This window comes from Sapajus apella, unplaced genomic scaffold (genome assembly GCF_009761245.1).
Source record: "Sapajus apella isolate SASKATOON/1434 unplaced genomic scaffold, GSC_monkey_1.0 scaffold2, whole genome shotgun sequence".
NCBI lineage: Eukaryota > Metazoa > Chordata > Mammalia > Primates > Cebidae > Sapajus > Sapajus apella.
The window spans coordinates 71,165,326-71,184,600 of NW_022436942.1; the positions used below are offsets into that span (position 1 = coordinate 71,165,326).

Here is a 19,275-nt window from a genome sequence, read left to right on the forward strand (position 1 = left end):
AAAAAAAAAAAAAAAAAAAAAAAAAAAAGAATTGTAAGGGGTGGGGAGACTTGTGACCTAAGTAAACCACACTCCCTCCCTGAGCCTCCGTTTCCTCACCTGTAATGTGGACCTGATGATAGTACCGAGCTCGGGTCACCATTCATTCATCAGGAATTTTATGAGCACCTACTGTGTGCCAGGCACTGTCCCAGGCACTAGGAATGCCACAATCAACTGGACAGATACAAATCCCTGCCCTCAAGGTGCTTCTGTTCCAGGAGTGAGGGGTGGGGTGATGATGGGTGTGACACAGGAGGCCAGGCGTCTAGGAAGGTCCCAGCATATGGGACTGTCCCCCACCTTGGGGCCCAGGAGCTGCTGGGCTAGGAGTTCAGTCTCCTCCAGGTCCCGCATGGTTGTGTCCTTGCTCTGCCACCCTGGCCAAGCGCTTCTCCCTCTCTGGGCTCCTTCCATCATCCCTCTGGAGCTGTTCCAGGCTGCTACTGCTGCCTGCACCGACAGCAGTGGCAGGCCGGTGACGGGGTGCATGAGGGAGTCTGGCACTGGGCCCTGGGGCTGAGCACCCTGAGATGCAGAACAAAGGACGAGGCAATCAAAGGAGGCTGCTGCCAGGACGGTCCTGCCAGCAGCCGCAGCACAGCCGCCTCTTGTACCGATGTGCCCTCCCCCTCCAACTGCAAGCAGAGCTCAGAGTTTACCTGGAATTACACCCTCCCAGAGCCCTCCCTCTGGCTGGGGTAAGCATTGTCCTCCCCAGCTTCATCTGGTCTAGGGAACGAAGTCTCATTCGTTCCAAGGTGTTACTCACTGTGGAAATGACAGTCAGGGAGCCTGGGTCCAAGACCTGTCTCTAATTTGCCAGGTGATCATGCCCAAGTTTTTCTCTGCAGCTCAGCTTCCCCAGTACACAAAGGCTGCAAATTCAGATGCTTACAGGGCCCGGGCAACTAATAGAAGTGTGTGCAGTGTCTGGGAAGGCAGAGGGTTTTTAACTGTCTTGCTCTCCAGTGCCTGGTATGCAGCAGGTGCTCAATAAATACTTGAGGGCATGAATGGGGCCAGCATAACTCAGCCCCTGCTCACAGTTGCCAAGGAGGCCAATCATGGTGGCCTTGCCCTTGGATATTTGGGGATTTTTGAAATCTGGACTGGTGAGAGTCTGTCCCAATTTTTAAATGTGGAGGCAGACTGAGGTGGCTCATGCCTGGAATCCTGGCACTTTGAGAGGCTGAGGCAGGAGGATCATTTGAGCATAGGAGTTTAAGACCAGCCTGAGCAATGTAATGAGATCCCATCTATACCAAATAAAAATGAAAAAAGTTAGCTGGGCATGATGGCACACGCCTGTGATCCCAGCTGCTCAGGAGGCTGAGGCTGGAGGGTCGCTTGAGGCCAGGAGGTGCAGGCTGCAGGGAGCTGTGACGGCACCACTGTACTCCAGCCTGGGCGACAGAGTGAGACCCTGTCTCAAAAATAAGTAAATAAATAAATATTGCTCACATTTCCTTTTTTTAAATGTAAATAGCATGTGAACCAGAAGAAAGCCATATCCACCCAGCTTGCAGTCTCCAGCCTAGTCATGTGAGGCATTCAGTTAGGTTCATTCAGATGTATTTGGTTATTCACTCATTCATTCATCCATCTAACATTTTGCAAGTACCTACCTCCCTGTACTTCTGACCATAGCAGGAAGCCAAGGTGGCTATAAACCAGCCCTGCCTGGGAGGGGCTGCCAGGCTGGAAGGAACACAGACACCTCCCTACCTAGTGAGCTGCAGGTGCAAGGTGCTATGGTGGCCCCAAGGAGTGAGTGGTTTGCCCTTGGGATGGCAGAGAATTCCAAAAAGACAAAGTGCTTGTGCTGAGCCAGAAGATTGAGAAAGAACTCAGCAGGGAGGCCAATAGGGTGGGGTGGGCAGAAGGGCACTCTAGAGAGATGGAACAGCATATCCAAATGCAGAAGCGTACGGCTGGAACTTTGGTATGGTTAGAGTGTGAGGCTGCCTGTGCAGACAGCTTGTGATGGGCTTCAGAGGCTACCCTCAGGAGCTTAGACTGATTCCTAAGGGCCCTAGGGAGCTATTGATAGCTGTTGAGCAGAGGAGTGACACAGCCTTGAGTCTGTGAAAAATCCCTCTGGTTGCCATGTGAGAATGCATTGCACATTGCAAAGGGTGGACACTGGGACACAGGGAGCAGGCCCCTGCAGTAGCCCAGGCTAGCGTGGGCCAGAGGGGCAGCAGTGGAAGTGGGGAAGTTCAAATCCTGGCTAGGTTCAGTCTTCGCTTAGTAGCCCAGTAGCTGTGTGACTTTGGACTTCGGGCACATTGCGTCACCTCTCTGTGCCTCACTCAGCGTTTGTACAAGACAGTGATAATAATAGTGTTCCTTATCATCACATGTTTGTTCTCGTTATTATCGTAACAGCCTGCCCCAGTAATTTTGTGGCCGAAGAGCTGACTTACCTGAAGCATTTAGAACAGTGCCTTCGCACATAGTAGGCCCTCTGGGAATGTTTCTTGTTATTAATTATCATTATTATTATTATTATTATTACAATTATGCTGTTTCACAGATGAGGAAGGAGCAGCTCGAAGGGCTCCGGCAGTAGAGGACTGTCCAGCCTTTCTGTCCCCTCCCCCTCCACTTCCTGCTGTGCTGACGATCTGAGTCCCCTGCTGGGGTGTGGGAAGCCAGGTGACCAGAAAGCCCCCCATACAGCCCATGGTGTGTGCAGTACCAGACCCCGCCTGCCAGCAGCCTCCAAGGTGGTAGCCTGTCCGAGTGCCACACACCCCCTCAGCCTTCCCTAGGCAGCGCTGCAAACCCCCTCTCCTCCCCTTGTCTCCCCACCACCCTGGCCTGGCTTTCCAGCAGACTCTGGAGAACCTGGGCCAGCCTCAACCACGAGGAAACCACTAATGCACCACAGCTTAGCCTGATGAGTCCCAGAGGAGGGTTTGGAGGGAAACAGAACACCACGGGATTATTGATTGCGGGGCAGGAGCCGGGAGGCAGCCTGGATCCACAGGCTGCTGCTCGAATCCCACCCAGCTGGTGCCCCCAGCCGGATTTCCACATCTTCTCAGGGATCCTCAGTCTCCCCATCTGCCTGATGGGGCCAATAATAGCACAGACCCCTGGGGCTGCCGTGAGGACTGGGAGATGGCGTGTGTGAGCCCTAAGCACTGCTGCACTTGCTGTGGGTGCTGCTGATGTCCTTGCTGTAGAAGAGAGGTGAGCAGCCACATAGACACCAGCCAAGGGACTGTTCCAGAAGGTCACGTAGCAGTCTGGGGTTAGAAACTCAGCCATGTCACTTACTTGCCGTGCAACTGCTGTGCCTCAGTTTCCTCCCCCAGAACATGGGTTCATGGGACTAAGAGGGAACAGCAAATGAAGCGGGGTGGCCTTGCGTGGGCTCCAGCTGGACCACTCACGGGTCACATCCAGCGTGCTCCTAACTGTTCTGCGCCTCTGTTTTCTCGCCTCTAAAATGGGGCAATAACACCCCTGCCTCCCAGGGGTGCGATGAGAATTAAATGAGCTAAACACAGCCTGGGGTGGAAAAGTGTGCTTGTGGACGGCGTTAGTATCATGACTTCTGGGTTGGTGGAGGATGCAGTGAAGTCTTGCTGGGAGCCAGCCACTGCCCAACCCCCGGTCCCAGGCCTCAGCCTGGGGTGGGACTCCCCCAACCCGATAGGATGTCCCATGACTGCCTCCCACGTGACCCCTTCCCGTCAGGACCTGGGTGCCCCAAACTGAGATCACTTCCCTCCAGGAAGCCACCCCCAAAGGGAGGGGTTCCCTGCTGGGCCTTGAAGCTGGCCCAGCCGAGAGAGGAACTGTTAGAGACAGAGAGGCAGCAGGAGGAAGGCTCGGGGCCTCAGAACCCTCCCCCTTCTCCACGGAATCAGCTGATTCTTAAGACCAAGAGGTGGGGGCCGAGGCACCCACATACCCACCTCTAGGTGGTGGGCTCAGATTGGGACCATGCTCTAGGGCAGAAACCTCACATGGCTAAATAACAGAAGGCAAAGCTGAAGTAGTGAGCTCTCCATCACTGGAAGTATCCTAGGCTGTGCTACCGCTTGGTGAGGTTGAACCCCTGGGAACCAGTCCAACTTGGGCCTGCCTTTACTCCACGAGTGTGGCATCATTCCCAGCCCTCCGCTTTCGCTCTCCCAAGAGTTCACCTCTCCGGACCTCAGTTTCCTCATCTATAAAATGGAAATAGTCCTGGTCCCTCTCTGGAAGCAATGGTGTAAGGATGAAATGAAATGGATGAATGCAAGGAGAGTGCTGAGCGCAGCATGTGGCATAGAGTGGGTGCTCAATAAATGCTAGCCTTAGTTTCCCAGACCCTCCATGATGATCTCCGCCTCTAGGTTTCCGGCTTCCCTTTCTTTTCACCTCTCAAGCTCATTTTGTCTCTGACCCCAGCTCTTTTTGTATCTGCCTTAGTTTCCCACATTGGTTTTGGCCTGTCTCTGACAGTCTCTTCGATTGTGTGTGTCTCTCTCTGTCTCTCTCCATCCCGCTGTCTCCCAGTCTCTGCCCCAGTCGTGAAGCAGTCACTGGCTGCTGTGGCTATGGCTGCCCCCACACCTGGTCTCAGGGGGCCCAGCTTGTGCAGTCAGTCCTCCAGCTGACACTGACCAAAGCCCCTTTCCCCGGCTCAGCTGGAAGAAGCCTGGAATTTTTCAGCCAAGCATTTTTAAGCAACTGGAGAGGAGAGGGAAGCGGAAGAAAACAAAGGCAGCGACACAAAAACAGGCCCAGGCACGGAGCCCAAGTTTGACACAGGCCCTGTAACTGCCTGGGGGACGCAGACCCTATGGCCGGCACAGCGCGGTGCCCTGGAGGCCGGAGTGGGGTGTGGTCAACTCCGGGCCACCAGCCTGAGGCCCAACCTCTCTCCCAGACTGAAGAAACTGCAGCCCCTTCTTAGACCCATTGTTCTGGCTGAAAATCTAGGCCATAGCCACTGTGGAGGAGAAGGAGCATTTCCACCACTGCTCCCTTGGAAATCTTGAGATCGAAGTCCAGGCAGGTCACCAGGGAACCAGCTGCCCACCCCCTCGGCCTGGTCCATGGCCAGCCTGGCCCGGAGAGGCGGACGGATGGGCAGGCGGGCTGAGGCAGGCACTGCGGGGTGCAGGGCCCAGCGGGGAGGACAGCAGCTGCCCTAATTACTCCCGCTCTCCAGGTTCCAATCTTGTTTCAAAAGGACTCCAGGGACACAGCCTTTAATAACTACCAGTAAACAGGCAGGAAAATCGATACCTGGTAAACAGAGCCCTGGAGAGAGGGAGGCCTGGGCTGGCTGGCCCTGACAAGCTCCCAGAGTCCTTTGCTGCAGAGCTGGCCAACGTTGACTTTGGGAACCCTCCACCCAGCCTTAAGGTCCTCCCCAGGGACCCCTCAAAGCTTGGCCTCCACCCCGGGGGCCGCTCGCTCTCCAATCTCCGCTCCCTCTCCATCAAGCCCAAATCTTCCTCTTTCCCACTCCTCCGAGTGCCAAGTAGGTTGCCCGTCTCGGTTGCAGATGCCTTCTTTTCGCCAGGCTTTGTGCCTGGTGCTCAAATCATAGTTGAGTACCTGACCTAGTGTTTGTCCTCCCAAAAGTCATTTACCAATGAGAGTGACTAAGAGCAAAAACAAATAATGACAGTGTGAGGACAGACATGCAATAAAAAACTGCTGCATTTGCCAACTACAGCAACAGAACAGAGAAGGCGGTGTCGGAGGAGATGAGCACACGGAGGTCTTTGTTGTATGAATAAGAATTCACCAAGTGAACACGGGCTAGGGGAGGATGAATGTGGGTAACCTATGTAATATCAGCCATTGTCGTTTTATTCGTTGAGTGCTAAGTGTTCTACTAAGCACCTTTGCCATGCATTATCTCATTTTGTTCCCCCAGTAATTCTTTGGGGTAGGTATTAATACCCCCATTTTACAGATAAGGGCTATGTGTGGAGCCAGACTTTGCGCAAGACCTGAGAGACTTTTTATTTTTATGTATTTATTTATTTATTTTTTGAGACAGAGTCTCACTCTGTCGCCCAGGCTGGAGTGCAATGGCGTGATCTCGGCTCACTGCAACCTCTGCCTCCTGGGTTCAAACCATTCTCCTGCCTCATGTACCACCACGCCTGATTAATGTTTGTTTTTTTTAGTAGAGACAGGGGTTTCACCATAAGGGCCAGGCTGGCCTCGAACTGCTGACCTCAGATGATCCACCCGCCTCAGCTTCCCAAAGTGTTGAGATTACAGGTGTAAGCCACCACACCTGGCTCAACCTGAGAGACTTCTGAGTTGTTTGAATCACTGCTTCACTCCGGCCAACGTTGATTTTGGGAACCCTCCCCTCCCCTGCAGAGCTCAGGACTTGGCACACAGAGGAAGTTAACTAAGGCGGGTTCCCATTGCTTCCCTTCTGATCCTGCACATTTTCCAGATAACACAGTGCCTTCCCCCACACCAGGAGCCGAACGGTGGTACTTCAGGCACATCAGCCTTGAAGATCAGTCATCACAACTCCTCCTTTTGCAGGTGGGGAAACTGAGGCCCTGAGAGGGGAAGACCAGCACACTGGAGCAGGTGGGAACAGGATTCAGGGTTTTCTCTCTAGCTCACCCCCTTCCGGGCCTGCAGTGGAGGAAGCCCCATCGCCAGGGAAGAAATCAGTCTGCACACACTCAATTAAAATGATAAACCAGGCATCAGAATGAGGGTGTCCCAGAGATGCAGAGGAAGCTTTTGTCTGATTGGCTGGAACATGATAGGTGCCCAGGGACCTTATTTCCTGGGGCTGGGCTGCCAGTCCAACTTCTCCACCTCTTCCACCCCGCCCCTCTCATATCAACAGCCATAGCTTTGTGCCTCAATTTCCCCAGCTTTCAGGGTCTGTCTAGTTGGCCGGGCACAAGGCTAGTCTGTAGCCCTCGTGATTCTAACGTAGGAGAGGCCAGAGGGAGGACAAGCTCTTTCAGCCCTGAGTAGGGACACTAGTGCGGGACAGTCTGAGTTCCCCTATCTGGTTGCAGATCCCCGGGCCAGGCACCCAGGGAAGATGCCGTTTAACAATGGAAATGCCTTCCAGGTATTGAGGGCCTACTGTGTGCAGGCACTGTCCCAGGTGCTGAAACTACAGCAGTGAGCAAAGCAGGCAAGATCCCTGACTTCTCGGCTGACAGCCTAGAGCAAGGAGAACCAGAATAAAGAATGCCTGCAGATTAATAAATCATGTCATTGCCGGGTGTGGTGGCTCACGCCTGTAATCCCAACACTTTGAGAGGCTTAGACGAGTGGATCACCTGAGGTCAGGAGTTTGAGACCAGCCTGGCCAATGTGATGAAATCCCGTCTCTACTGAAAATACAAAAAATTAGCTGGGTGTGGTGGCGCGTACCTGTAATCTCAGCTACTTGAGAATCTGAGGCAGGAGAATTGTTTGAACCTGGGAGGCATGATGAGATCACACCACTGCACTCCAGCCTGGGTGACAAAGACTCTGTCTCAAAAGTATGTGTGTGTGTGTGTGTGTGTGTGTGTGTGTGTGTATGTATGTTTGTGTGTGTGTGTGTGTGTGTATACACGTATATAAAATGTCAGTCAGCTAATGCCAAGTGCCATGGAGGAAAATACAGCAAGCTAAGAGGGAGGCAATAGGAGGGCTGCGGTTTTAGATGTTTGAACACACACCTGTGAGAAAGAAAGGAGGAAAGAATGAGAACATCTGGGAATGGTGAGGTCATATTCCAGGCGGAGGGAACAGCCAGTGCGGAGGCCCTGAGGCTGGACAGTGCCTGGTGTATTTGAGGAACAGCAAGGGGGCCAGAGTGGCTGGAATGGAGTGACAAGGGCGAGGTAGGCAATGTCAGAGGAGGACAGGGCCCCACAGTGTGGGGTTTCATTGTAGGTTATGGCAAGGACTTTGGTGTTTACTCCAAGTGAGTGGAAGCCAGGAAGGATTTTGAGCAGAGGAAGGATGTGATATGACTAGCGTTGAGAGGCTCCCTCTGGCTGCAGTGCGGGAAACAGATTACAGGAGGGGAGGGCAGTATCAGAGACCAGTCATAAGTCTACTGCAATGGTCCAGGAGAGAGAGACACGGTGTGGGCTGGGTGGTGTGCGTGCAGGGGGGAGAAGTGGTCAGATGTGGATTATTTGAAGGTGGAGATGACTGATTTAATGACAGATTGGAGGTGACGTATGAGGTAGGAAATCAAAGATTAGACCAAGGTTTTGGGGTTCCAAGGAAGAGCATCCAGAAGGGCAGGAGCTGCCAGGGATTGTGATGTGAAGACCTCGGGAGGAGCAGGTTTGAGGCAGGGGAGAGCAGAGCTGAGTTCAAAGTGCCCGTTAGACCCCTCCAGGGAAGGATCGCGAACCTGGCTCCCAGGGGAGAAGATGAGGCTGAAGATGGCGGATTTTGGAATCATCAGAGTAGACACAGTATTTATCTCAATTGATCCTCTTAGCAATTCCACAAGGAAGTCTGCTTATGCCCATTTTAAAAGGAGGAAACTGGGGCCCAAAGATGTTGAGTCGCTTACACACAGCCACAGAGCTGGCAAGCCAAACAGTCAGGACTTGACATGAGGGCTGTCTGCCTCCCAGCACTGAGGTCCCACTCAGACCCGCTGTGACTGTTTTCACTCACTCCTCCCCCAAACCCTGTGTGAGAAGGAAGGGGGGTCATGGATTAACACCCCTCTTTTTGAGATGGGACCGCTGAGGCCTGGGGAGGCTTAAGGAACTTTCCACGGTTGAGGAGCAATTGAGTGTGCAGCCTTTCTGCAGGTGTGCCAAATGAACGCAGCAAAAGACTCCCACTGCATCAGCCCCAAGACACAGAGCAGGTTAAAGGCTCTGAGAAGTCCTGCAGCCTGGACCTCTTGGGTTATCTCTGGTTAACTCAGAGTTTCCTGTGGAGCCTTGCTGTCAGAGAAGTACATAGAGCTTTGGCAAACACGAAGCTGTGGTTGGGAGTAAAGCCTCAATGCCCTCCTTTATGAAAGGGGGTCCACCTGGCAGTCAGCAGGTGTTTGTCGAAGGCAGTAACAAATGAAACACACAGATGGATACAAATAACAAATAAGCAAATGAAGGAATGGACCAGTGCAGGGATGAGCACAAAGTGTGAATGAATTTTTTTTTAAAAATGGATCCACATGGGAGCTAGTGAATTCATTCATTCATTCAGAAAATATCACTTAAGCACCCACTGTGTGCAGATGCTGCGGATATAGAAGCAAATAAACCAAAATCCCTCACCTTGTGGCTATTACATTCTAGCGAGGTGGAGACAGACAGAAACCAAGATAAATGAGTAGAATGTGAAGTATACCTGATGGAGAAAATGGAACCGGAAAGGAGAGAGGGGAAACTATGTGGGGGTGCACATTTTAAATAGGGTGATGGTAAATGAAGGAATGGCTGAATGCCTGAATATGGGAGTGAGCTGAAGATGGAGAATACATAAAGGTATCACTTTAAAAAAGCATAAGGGGGCCAGGTGCAGTGGCTCACACCTATAAACCCAGCACTTTGGGAGGCTGAGGGGGGTGGATCACCTGACATCAGGAGTTTGAGACCAGCCAGCCTGGCCAACATGGTGAAACCGCATCTCTACTAAAAATACAAAAATTAGCCCAGTGGGGTGGTGCATGCCTGTAGTCCTAGCTACTCGGGAGGCTGAGGCAGCAGAATCGTTTGAACCTGGGAGGTGGAGGTTGCATTGAGGCTATATTGTGCCACTGTATTCCAGCCTGGGTGACAGAGCAAGACTGTGGCTCACACTTGTCATCCCAGCACTTTGGGAGGCCAAGGCAGGTGGATCGCTTGAGCCCAGGAATTTGAGACTTAGCCTGTGCAATGCAGGGGGACCTCCGTCTCTAAATAAAATAAAATAAAATAAACGATAAACAATGGATGACTGCAGGCAGGAAAGAATGACCTAATGAAAGAACCATTAAATGAATAAAGTAAAAAGTATATGAATATGTGAACTCAGGCATGGAAAAATGAATGAAATAATGCAGGAATTGTTGAATGACTAAATGAACTAGTGCTTGAGTTAATGAACTAAGGCATGAACAGATTGGTGAATGAATCACTGAATGGGTGAGTGAACTATAATGAAGGAGAGGACTGCAGGGGTCCTTTGTGCCTGGCCTGGTCTCTCTCTGTGCCTGCCCCAACTTATCTGACTCTGGTCTGAAGAGACCCCAGGCCCCCTTTGCCCTCCCCACCACCCTCCAGAGCCTGTGATAACCCCTACTTCAGTGTCTGTCTTGGCCCTGGAGAGGTGGGGGTGGGGGAGCCCTCCATAACTTGCTAGTTTCCTACCCCAAGCTGTCTTGACACACACCCAGCCCCCCCCCCCCCCTTTCAGGCTCTCCCCCACCTATCCCCAATCTATTGACTAGGAGCCCCTGCCCACCTCGCCCCACTGCTCTGTGCTGAACCTTTAGCCCAGGCCCCCCTCGCCCTGGCCCCCGCCTGTCCTGACCCTCCAGCCTGTGCTGAACCCCAGGCCTGGGCCTTGACCCGGTTTCTCTCTGTGCATGTATTGACTCCCTCCCCAAGTCTGGATGGCCCCGTTGGAGGCCTGTGCTGACCCTCCAAGCCTCCAGCCCGCCCCTCCACCTGCGCAGACCAGCGCTCCGTGTCCCCACCCCGGGCCGAGCCGCCCGCGCCCGCTGTGCTGACGCCTCCTCCCCATTTCGAGCACAGGCACCATGCGGCCCGTGCGGCGCAACTTCTACGACCCATCGTCGGCGCCGGGCAAGGGCATCGTGTGGGAGTGGGAGAACGACGGCGGAGCGTGGACGGCCTACGACATGGACATCTGCATCACCATCCAGAACGCCTACGAGAAGCAGCACCCGTGGCTCGACCTCTCGTCGCTGGGCTTCTGCTACCTCATCTACTTCAACAGCATGTCGCAGATGAACCGCCAGACGCGCCGCCGCCGCCGCCTGCGCCGCCGCCTGGACCTCGCCTACCCGCTCACCGTGGGCTCCATCCCCAAGTCACAGTCGTGGCCTGTGGGCGCCAGTTCGGGCCACCCCTGCTCGTGCCAGCAATGCCTGCTGGTCAACAGCACGCGTGCCGCCTCCAACGCCATCCTGGCCTCGCAGCGCCGCAAGGCGCCCCCCGCACCCCCGCTGCCACCGCCACAGCCACCTGGAGGACCTCCGGGCGCCCTCGCTGTGCGCCCCAGCGCCACCTTCGCAGGCGCCGCGCTCTGGGCCGCGCCCACCACTGGCCCCGCCGAGCCCGCGCCGCCCCCCGGGGCGCCCCAGAGGAGCCCTAGCGCCCCCGGCGGCGCCCCCACCCCGGGGCAGAACAACCTCAACAGGCCCGGGCCCCAGCGCGCCACCAGCGTGAGCGCACGCGCCTCCATTCCGCCTGGGTAAGACGGGGCCCAGGGGGGAGGGGACCTCTGTGTGGTCGGTCGTTCGCAGGCAGTGACCAAGCCCGGGGTGGTTGCCCACTAGGGCCAGAAGCAAAGATTACAATAATAATAATGACGATAAGTAATATCCAGCATCCACCAAGTGTTCATTTTGTGCCAAGCATCAATTAAGCACCTTAACAAGTCCCCACGCATTTAGCTCCACGTATAAGGACCCTATGAAGTAGGTACCATCTTCACGTCCAGTTCACAGACGAGGAGCTGACTCCCCGGGGATCACACAATTCCCAAGTGATTGGGCCGTAACAGCAACATCAGCAGTGTTGCGTGTTCCGTGTTTATTATTCGCTAAACCCTCTATGTGTATCACTGGGCATATTGCACCAAACAGTTGTACAGCGTGCACGTTACAGATGGGGAAGCCGAGGCTGGGAGAGCTATGGTGCCTTCTCAGAGTTACCCAGGGAAGAGTAGACATCGGCGTCCAGACCTGTCTGATTCCAAAGCCTGTGCTGAGATGTCTTAGGATTTTTAGAGGGATTCAGAGTCCATCAGTCCTTGTCCCAGTCCATGCCCACCTCAGGTGGTGGCTCGAGCAAGCATCAGCCGCCCGTCCAAAGTATTTCCCCATAGGCTGCACCTGAAATATCACCATCACTCTGGGTTCATACTACGGTTTGCACACTGGGCTCCAGGGACTTCTGGGGTGACCTGGAATCACGGGAATGGGGAAGTAGAAAGCCAGGCAAACAGCAGTCTGTTTCTCTGCCCTTGTTTTAACCAGAGCAGCCCTTTTTGGAAACACTTTTTTATGAACTGGCTTTCCCAGTAGGATTTTATTATTTTATCCCAGCGCATATCAAGTTTGGAGATTCTTGGGCTGAGATGTCCCAGACCCCAGGATAGCGACCCAGTGAGCTGCCGTTGGGTGCCCACGCTGGACCCCAGGTTCAGTCTGTCTGAGCAGAGGACCAAGCCCTGTGGGGTGGCAATAAGAGGAAAGATCAAAGACCTTGAACTTGGTACAGGCCAGAAGAGAAAAAACCAGGGAGGTGTGGACTGTGGCCCACAGAGGAAGAGAGGCCCCCCAAACCAGCTGTGCTTCAGTCACCATGGCATGGCCAGGGAATTGATAGTAATGGCCAGAGATCACCAAAGCTCAGATCTGGATGTGACCTTTTGGGTCACTGCACCCAGGTCACCCCTTTTATTGTGGGCAACAAAGGCCTGGGAAAAGGAAAGGTCAGGACCCTGAACTAGGCATGCTATTCATCTTTTGTCACTTTGAGAGTCTGACTTCCTGGGTTCAAATCCCCTCTTGGTCACTTCTTTTTTTTTTTTTTGAGACACAGTTTCACTCTGTTGCCCAGGCTGGAGTGCAATAGCACTATCTCAGCTCACTGTACTCCACCTCCCAGGTTCAAGCAATTCTCCTGCCTCAGCCTCCTGAGTAACTGGGACCACAGATGCATACCACTATGCCCGGCTACTTTTTTTTTTTTTTTTTTTTTTTGTATTTTTAGTGGAGACAGGGTTTCATTATATTGCCCAGGCTTGTCTTGAACTCCTGACCTCAAGTGATCCTCCAGCCTCAACCTCCCAAAGTGCTGGGATTACAGGCTTAAGCCACCATGCCCATCCTGCTCTTGGCCACTTCTGAGCTGGGAAATCTGGGATGAGTCCCTCTCCTTCCTTGAGCCTCAGTTTCAACATCTGTCAAATGGGGGCAGATCTTCCCACCGTGTGAAAACGCTGTGAACCTGAACACGGCATCTACACTGGCAGTAGTTCAGCCATGGCCGTTAGGACAACTTTTGCTCTCCAGGAGGAGTGTTGGCATACAGTGTGGGGAGCTGTAATTTTCCAGGGACGCTTCACGGTCACCACCACCTGCCTGCCTCACCCTTCCCTTCTCCGTTTCCACCTTTTCATTCCTCTCGGAGGAGAGGGCCATGGGGACACACGGGTGCGTCCTGTGTGACCTCAGCCTAGGGCAGGCCCAGTGCCAACAGAGAGGAGACTTGAGGGGGTCGAAGAAAAACCCCGAAACAACAGTAGAGTGGGTCCTAGAATGACAAGCCAGAGGGGGTGTGGGAGGGGACAGAGCCAGGAAAATTCCAGGGACCTCTGCAGTAAGAATTTGAGGACCATCTCTCTGGGTTAGTGTTCTTATAACCCGCAAGTACACTAGAAATCAGAAGATTGCAGCCAGAATTTTCTTGATAGAATAAACTAGAATCGAAGAGTAGAGTAGGCATATGTAATACAGCGTAAAAATAAGAATTGTTACGTGAAGGCACAGCGGCTCACGCCTGTAATCCCAGCACTTTGGGAGACCGAAGTGAGCAGATCACTTGAGCCCAGGAGTTCTAGAACAGCCTGGGCAACACAGCAAGACTCCATCTCTACAACAATAACAGAAAGTTAGCCAGGCAGGGTGGTGTGTGCTTGTAGTTCGTTACTCAGAAGGCGGAGGCAAGGATCGCTTGAGCCCAATAGGTCAAGGCTCATAGCACTGAGATAGAGCAAGACCCTGTCTCAAAAAAAAATTACTCCATGAATGTTTTGTGTCATTTCTGCATAGGTTGAATAGGTTGCCAGGTGAAATGAATTTCCTAGTCACTGACGAAATAGTTGAGTCCAGGCATAGTGGCTCACTTGGGAGGCCGTGGTGGGCAGATCACTTGAGGCCAGGAGTTGGAGACGAGCCTGGCCAACATGGTGAAACCCCATCTCTCCTAAAAATACTAAAATTAGCTGGGTATGGTGGTGCATGCCTGTAGTCCCAGCTACTCGGGAGGCTGAGGTGGGAGGATTGCTTGAACCTGGGAAGTGGAGGTTGCAGTGAGCTGAGATCACACCACTGCCCTCTATCCTGAGCAACAGAGTGAGACTCTGTCTCAAAAAATTAAAAAATAAAAGATAGAGAGAGAGAGAGATTTGAAAGCTACTGTTCTAGAGCAGGCTGAAAATTACTCAGCTTTCATGGCCCAGTGTTAATTCTCTACATGTACTGTGGGTGTGTATCCGTAGAGCTGAACAAGACAGACAAGGCCCATGTCCTCCCAGGGCATGCAGACAGATGGGGAGACAGCAAGTAAAGAGTAAATGGACAGGATCTCTGGAGCGAGACAGAAGTGCTGGGGAGCTAGCGGGACAGGGTGGTGTGGGAGTCCAGGGAAGATCCCTCTGAGGAGGTGGCCAGCTGTGGAGAATGGCTGTTCCGGGCTGAGGGAACAGCATGAGCAACTTCAAGGAGGCTCAGAGGGCGTGGTGTGTTTGGGGAAGGGCTAGAGGTGTGGGGAGGGCTGGGGTGAGAGGCACCAGCCAAAAGAAGGGCACTTCAGGCAGGGCACTGCCGGTGCACAGGGGCAGAGATAGGAATGAATGCAGAAGGTTCTGGAGACCACCAGGGATAGAGGTGCCCTTTGGGAGCAATGGGGGCTGAAACTTTTTCCCAAATGGGGGTACAGGGCCAGGTTGGGTGGCCTCAGGGAAGCCTGGGCTTGATGCTTCATCAGCCTGGGCTTGATGCTGGACACTGTGCTTGGGCTCCAGAGGCCTGTAGTGAAAAGGAAGGTTTCTCTGTGGGGGTTCGGTTCATTAAACACCTGCCAGAGCTCTGTTGTCTCCAGACACATGCCCCTTCCCCGAAGCCAACATCATTTCTCCTGCCCTTCCCTTAGGGACTGTTTCTGACCCTCCCTGAGCCCAGACACTGGCCTAGAAAACAGGAGCTGTGTGGTGGGGGAAACTTCCCCAGAGCTCCCTCATCCCTCCCACCTGCACAGATTCTGCCCAGCCTCACTCCAGCCCCTTTAACTGACCCTCCCCAGCCAGACAAGCCCAGCTTAAAGTCCCCAACTCCAAGAAACCCCCTGGGAGAAATCCCCCTGGCTCACGAGACCCTCAGAGCCTGTTGCTGTGGAAGGGGAGTAGGAGGAAGGAAGATGGGGTGGCAGACCCTGGCTTCTCCTGCCTAAAGCTTCTCATTGCTGAGACGGCTGAGGCCCACGTGCAGCCTATGAGGGGAAAGGGATGGAGGTGGGGGCTCTCTGTGGAGCCAGGCAGACAGGCCTACCCACTGTCACCCTGGTCCCCAACCCCCTCCCAGATCTCCCCACCCTGGTCTCTTTGTTTCTATGCCTTTGTTTTTTTTTGTTTTTAGAGACAGGGCCTGGCTCTGTTGCTGAGGCTGGAGTGCAGTGATGCAATCCTAGCTCCCAGCAGCCTCGAACTTCTGGCCTCAAGCAGTCCTCCCAATTCAGCCTCCCAAGTAGCTGGAACTACAGGCACACACCACCACACCTAGCTAACTTTGTGCAATTTTTTGTAGAGACAGGATCTCACTATGTTGCCCAGGCTGGTCTCGAACTCCTGGCCTCAAGCATCCGCCCGCCTCAGCCTCCAAAAGTGCTTGGATTACAGGTGTAAGCCATAGTGCCTGGCCTGTCTCTGTGACTTTAAGTCTATTAATTTGCTAGGGCAGCCAAAACAAAGTACCACAGACTGGGCAGCTGAAACCACAGAAATGCATTCTCTCTCTCTCATGTTCTTGAGTCTAGAAGTCTGAGATCCAGGTGTCGCAGGTTGGTCCCTTCTGAGGCCTCTCTCCTCGACTTGTAGATGGCATCTCCTCCCTGTGTCCTCATGTGGTCTTCCCTCTGTACCTGTCTGTGTTATAATGGCCTCTTCTTAGAAGGGCGCCAGTCCTATCGGATTAGAGCCATCCTCCTGACCTCATTTTAACTTAATTACCTCCTTAAAAACCCTATCTATAAATACAGTAGCATTCTGAGGTCCTGGGGGTTAAGATTTCAACACATGATTTCTGTGGGACATAGCTCAGCCTGTAACAATGTCTCTGTGTTTCTCTCCTTCGTAATTTGCCAATACTCTTTTTTTTTTTTTGTTGAAACAGTCTTGCTCTGTCACCCACGCTGGAGTGCAATGGTGCAATCTCAGCTCACTGCAACATTCACCTCCCAGGTTCAAGTGATTCTCCTGCCTCAGACTCCTGAGTAGGTGGGATTGCAGGCACCTGCCACCACACCTGGCTAATTTTTGTATTTTTAGTAGAGATGGAGCTTTGCCATGTTTCCCAGGATGGTCTCGAACTCCTGACCTCAAGTGATCCACCCACCTCAGCCTCCCAAAGTGCTAGGATTACAGGCGTGAACTACCATGCCTGGCCAAATGCCAATACTTTTAATGGCAGAAAACACAATATTTTTGCGCCAAACGATACCTCTGTGTGTCTTGGTCTCTTTCCGTCTTCCCGTGTCTCTTTGTTGCTCTGTGTCCCGCGCTCTCTGTCTGTCTCTGTCTTCTGCTTCTTCCTCTCAGTCACTCTCTTCCCTTCCCTGGCTTCCTCCTCTCCACCCTCCTTCTCTCCTTTGCTGGACTCAGACATATCCCCAGCCCTTTACAGGTCCGGTGACCTTGGACCCACTTGGGGCTTGGCCTCTCTAACCTCAGTTTCTCCATCTGTCAGGCAGAGCTAAAACCACCACTTCTCACACGGGCAGACTCAGCAAGGATCAGCATGCAGCGGGGGTGTGGCCTCTGCAGAGATCGCCAATGTCATTCTCACCTCCATCCTCATCTCAGCCGTGGATGGACAACAGGGAAGGAGGCCCAGAGAGGGCGATTGGCTCATCTAGGGTCACACAGCCAGTGAGGGCAGAGCATCCACCTGGCCAGGGTTTTTTCCACTTGCCCCTGTAACAGGGCGGGGAGCCAGCTGGCAGCCTAGCCCTGGGGGACATGCGGGGGTGGGGAAGATCCACCCTGTCCCCTGAGGGGTAAGTGTCCAGTGCTTTGGAACACAGCTGTGGGGCAGAGGAACCACACTCAGAGTTTCCGCCCCACGTGGTGGAAGGGAGGACAGGGATAGCTGCAGGCCGGTTTCCATCTATTGAGCGCACCCTGTGTTCCCCACTCTCCATTTCATAGCGTGTATGTGGGGGGAGGGGGTGTGAGTGTGCGTGCATGTGTGTGTGAGTGTGCGTGTGCGTGTGTGTGTGTGTGTGTGTGTGTGTGTGACAGGGTCTCACTCTGTCACCCAGGCTGGAGTGCAGTGGCACAATTATAGCTCACTGTAACTTAGGCCTCCTGGGCTCAAGCAATCCTCCCACCTGAGCCTCTTAAGTAGCCGAGATTAAAGGCGTGCGCCACCCCACCTAGCTAATTTTTTGTTTTCATCGAGACAGGGTCTCACAATGTTGCTCAGGCTGGTCTCAAATTCCCAGCTCAAGCGATCCTCCTGCCTTGGCCTCCCAATGCCCTGGGATTACGGGCATGAGCCACCATGTCTGGCCATTTACATGCATGTCTCTCTTAATTCTCACAGATACTCAACGTTGGCAGGTCCTATAATCCTCATTTTTCAAGTGAGGAAACTGAGGCTCCAAAAGACTAAGACATTTGCACAAGGTAACACAATTAGGACTCAGATTCAAAAACCCAAGTTGACCAGGGTATTAGGGATGCCCCGTCTCCAGCCAGCCTGTGCTGTTTCGGATCATGGTCCCAGAAGCCCCACCCTGATTCCTGTGTGACCCTGGCTGAGCTCATCTCCCTCTCTGGTCTTCAGTTTTTGCATCTGTGAAATGGAACTGGCAACACAGGCCCACATAGTCCATCATGAAGCCAGATGTCAAAGCACTTGGATTTATCAGGCCTGTACTTTTTTGGGGGGAGGGTGGGATGGAGTCTTGCTCTGTTGTCCAGGTTGGAATGTAGTGGCGAGATCTCTGCTCACTGTAACCCATGCCTTCCAGGCTCAAGCAATACTCATGCCTCAGCCTCCCAAATAGCTGGGGTTACAGGCATGTGCCATCAACCAGGCTAATTTTTTATGTTTTTTGTAGAGACAGGGTTTCGCCGTGTTTGCCAGGTTGGTCTTGAACTCCTGACCTCAAGCAATCTACTGGCCTCGGCCTCCCAAAGTGCTGGGATTATGAACATGAGCTATAGTGCCCAGCCAGGCCTGCACTCATTTAAATCCACCCTCTTCCCTCCCATCTCTACCAGACTTGTACAACATTGCCAAGCCGATCATTGCTAAAGAGATGTCATTTACATTTCCATACCTTTGGCTCTTAGTTGAGCCTGAGAACTTCTTCCTGTTTACTGGTCCTGAGTGGTTCCTTCTTTTGCCAGTTACTTGCCTATTTCTTTGGCTTATCCTTCTCTGGAGCTGTTTATTGCTTCTTCATTAATTTACAAGTGCTCTTCCTGCATTAAGGGCATTAACCCTTTGTCATCTTTTCTGTAGTTTGCTGTTTTTTTTTCCTTTCTTTATAGCATATGCTCATCAGTTTTTTTAATTAATTAATCCATATTTATTAGTAACTTCTATGTGCCAGGCACTGTTTGGCGCTCTGGGGACACAGCAGTGAACTAAACAGACAGTCCTTGCTCTCTTGGAGCTCACAATCTAGTGGGAGACGAACATGAAACAGAATAAATTAATTCTAGAATACGGTAGAAAGTAGTAACTGCTACAGAAGAAAAATACAGAAGAGAAGGGGTGTAGGGAGTGATGAGAAGGAAAGGCCTCATAGAGAAGGTGACATCTGAGCAAAGATGGAAGGAGGTTAAAAAGCAAGGCATGGCAAGGCACAGAGGCTCACACTGGGATTATAAAGTACTGTAATCCCAGCACTTTGGGAGGCTAAGGCAGAAGGATCACTTGAGTCCAGGAATTTGAGACCAGCCTGAACAACATAGTAAGACTCCATCTTTAAAAAGAAATTTAGAGGCCGGGCGCGGTGGCTCAAGCCTGTAATCCCAGCACTTTGGGAGGCCGAGGCGGGTGGATCACGAAGTCAAGAG

At 52.8% G+C, this 19,275-nt stretch overlaps 1 protein-coding gene across 1 annotated transcript in view; it reads left to right on the forward strand.

Annotated features, from left to right (window-relative positions):
* Window positions 1–19,275, forward strand: part of DTX1 (deltex E3 ubiquitin ligase 1) — a 40,356-nt gene that overhangs the window by 9,120 nt on the left and 11,961 nt on the right. The window contains exon 2 of the mRNA XM_032240456.1: window positions 10,752–11,433. Coding sequence (XP_032096347.1) covers window positions 10,752–11,433 — 682 coding nt within the window. The remainder of the gene's footprint in view (window positions 1–10,751; window positions 11,434–19,275) is intronic.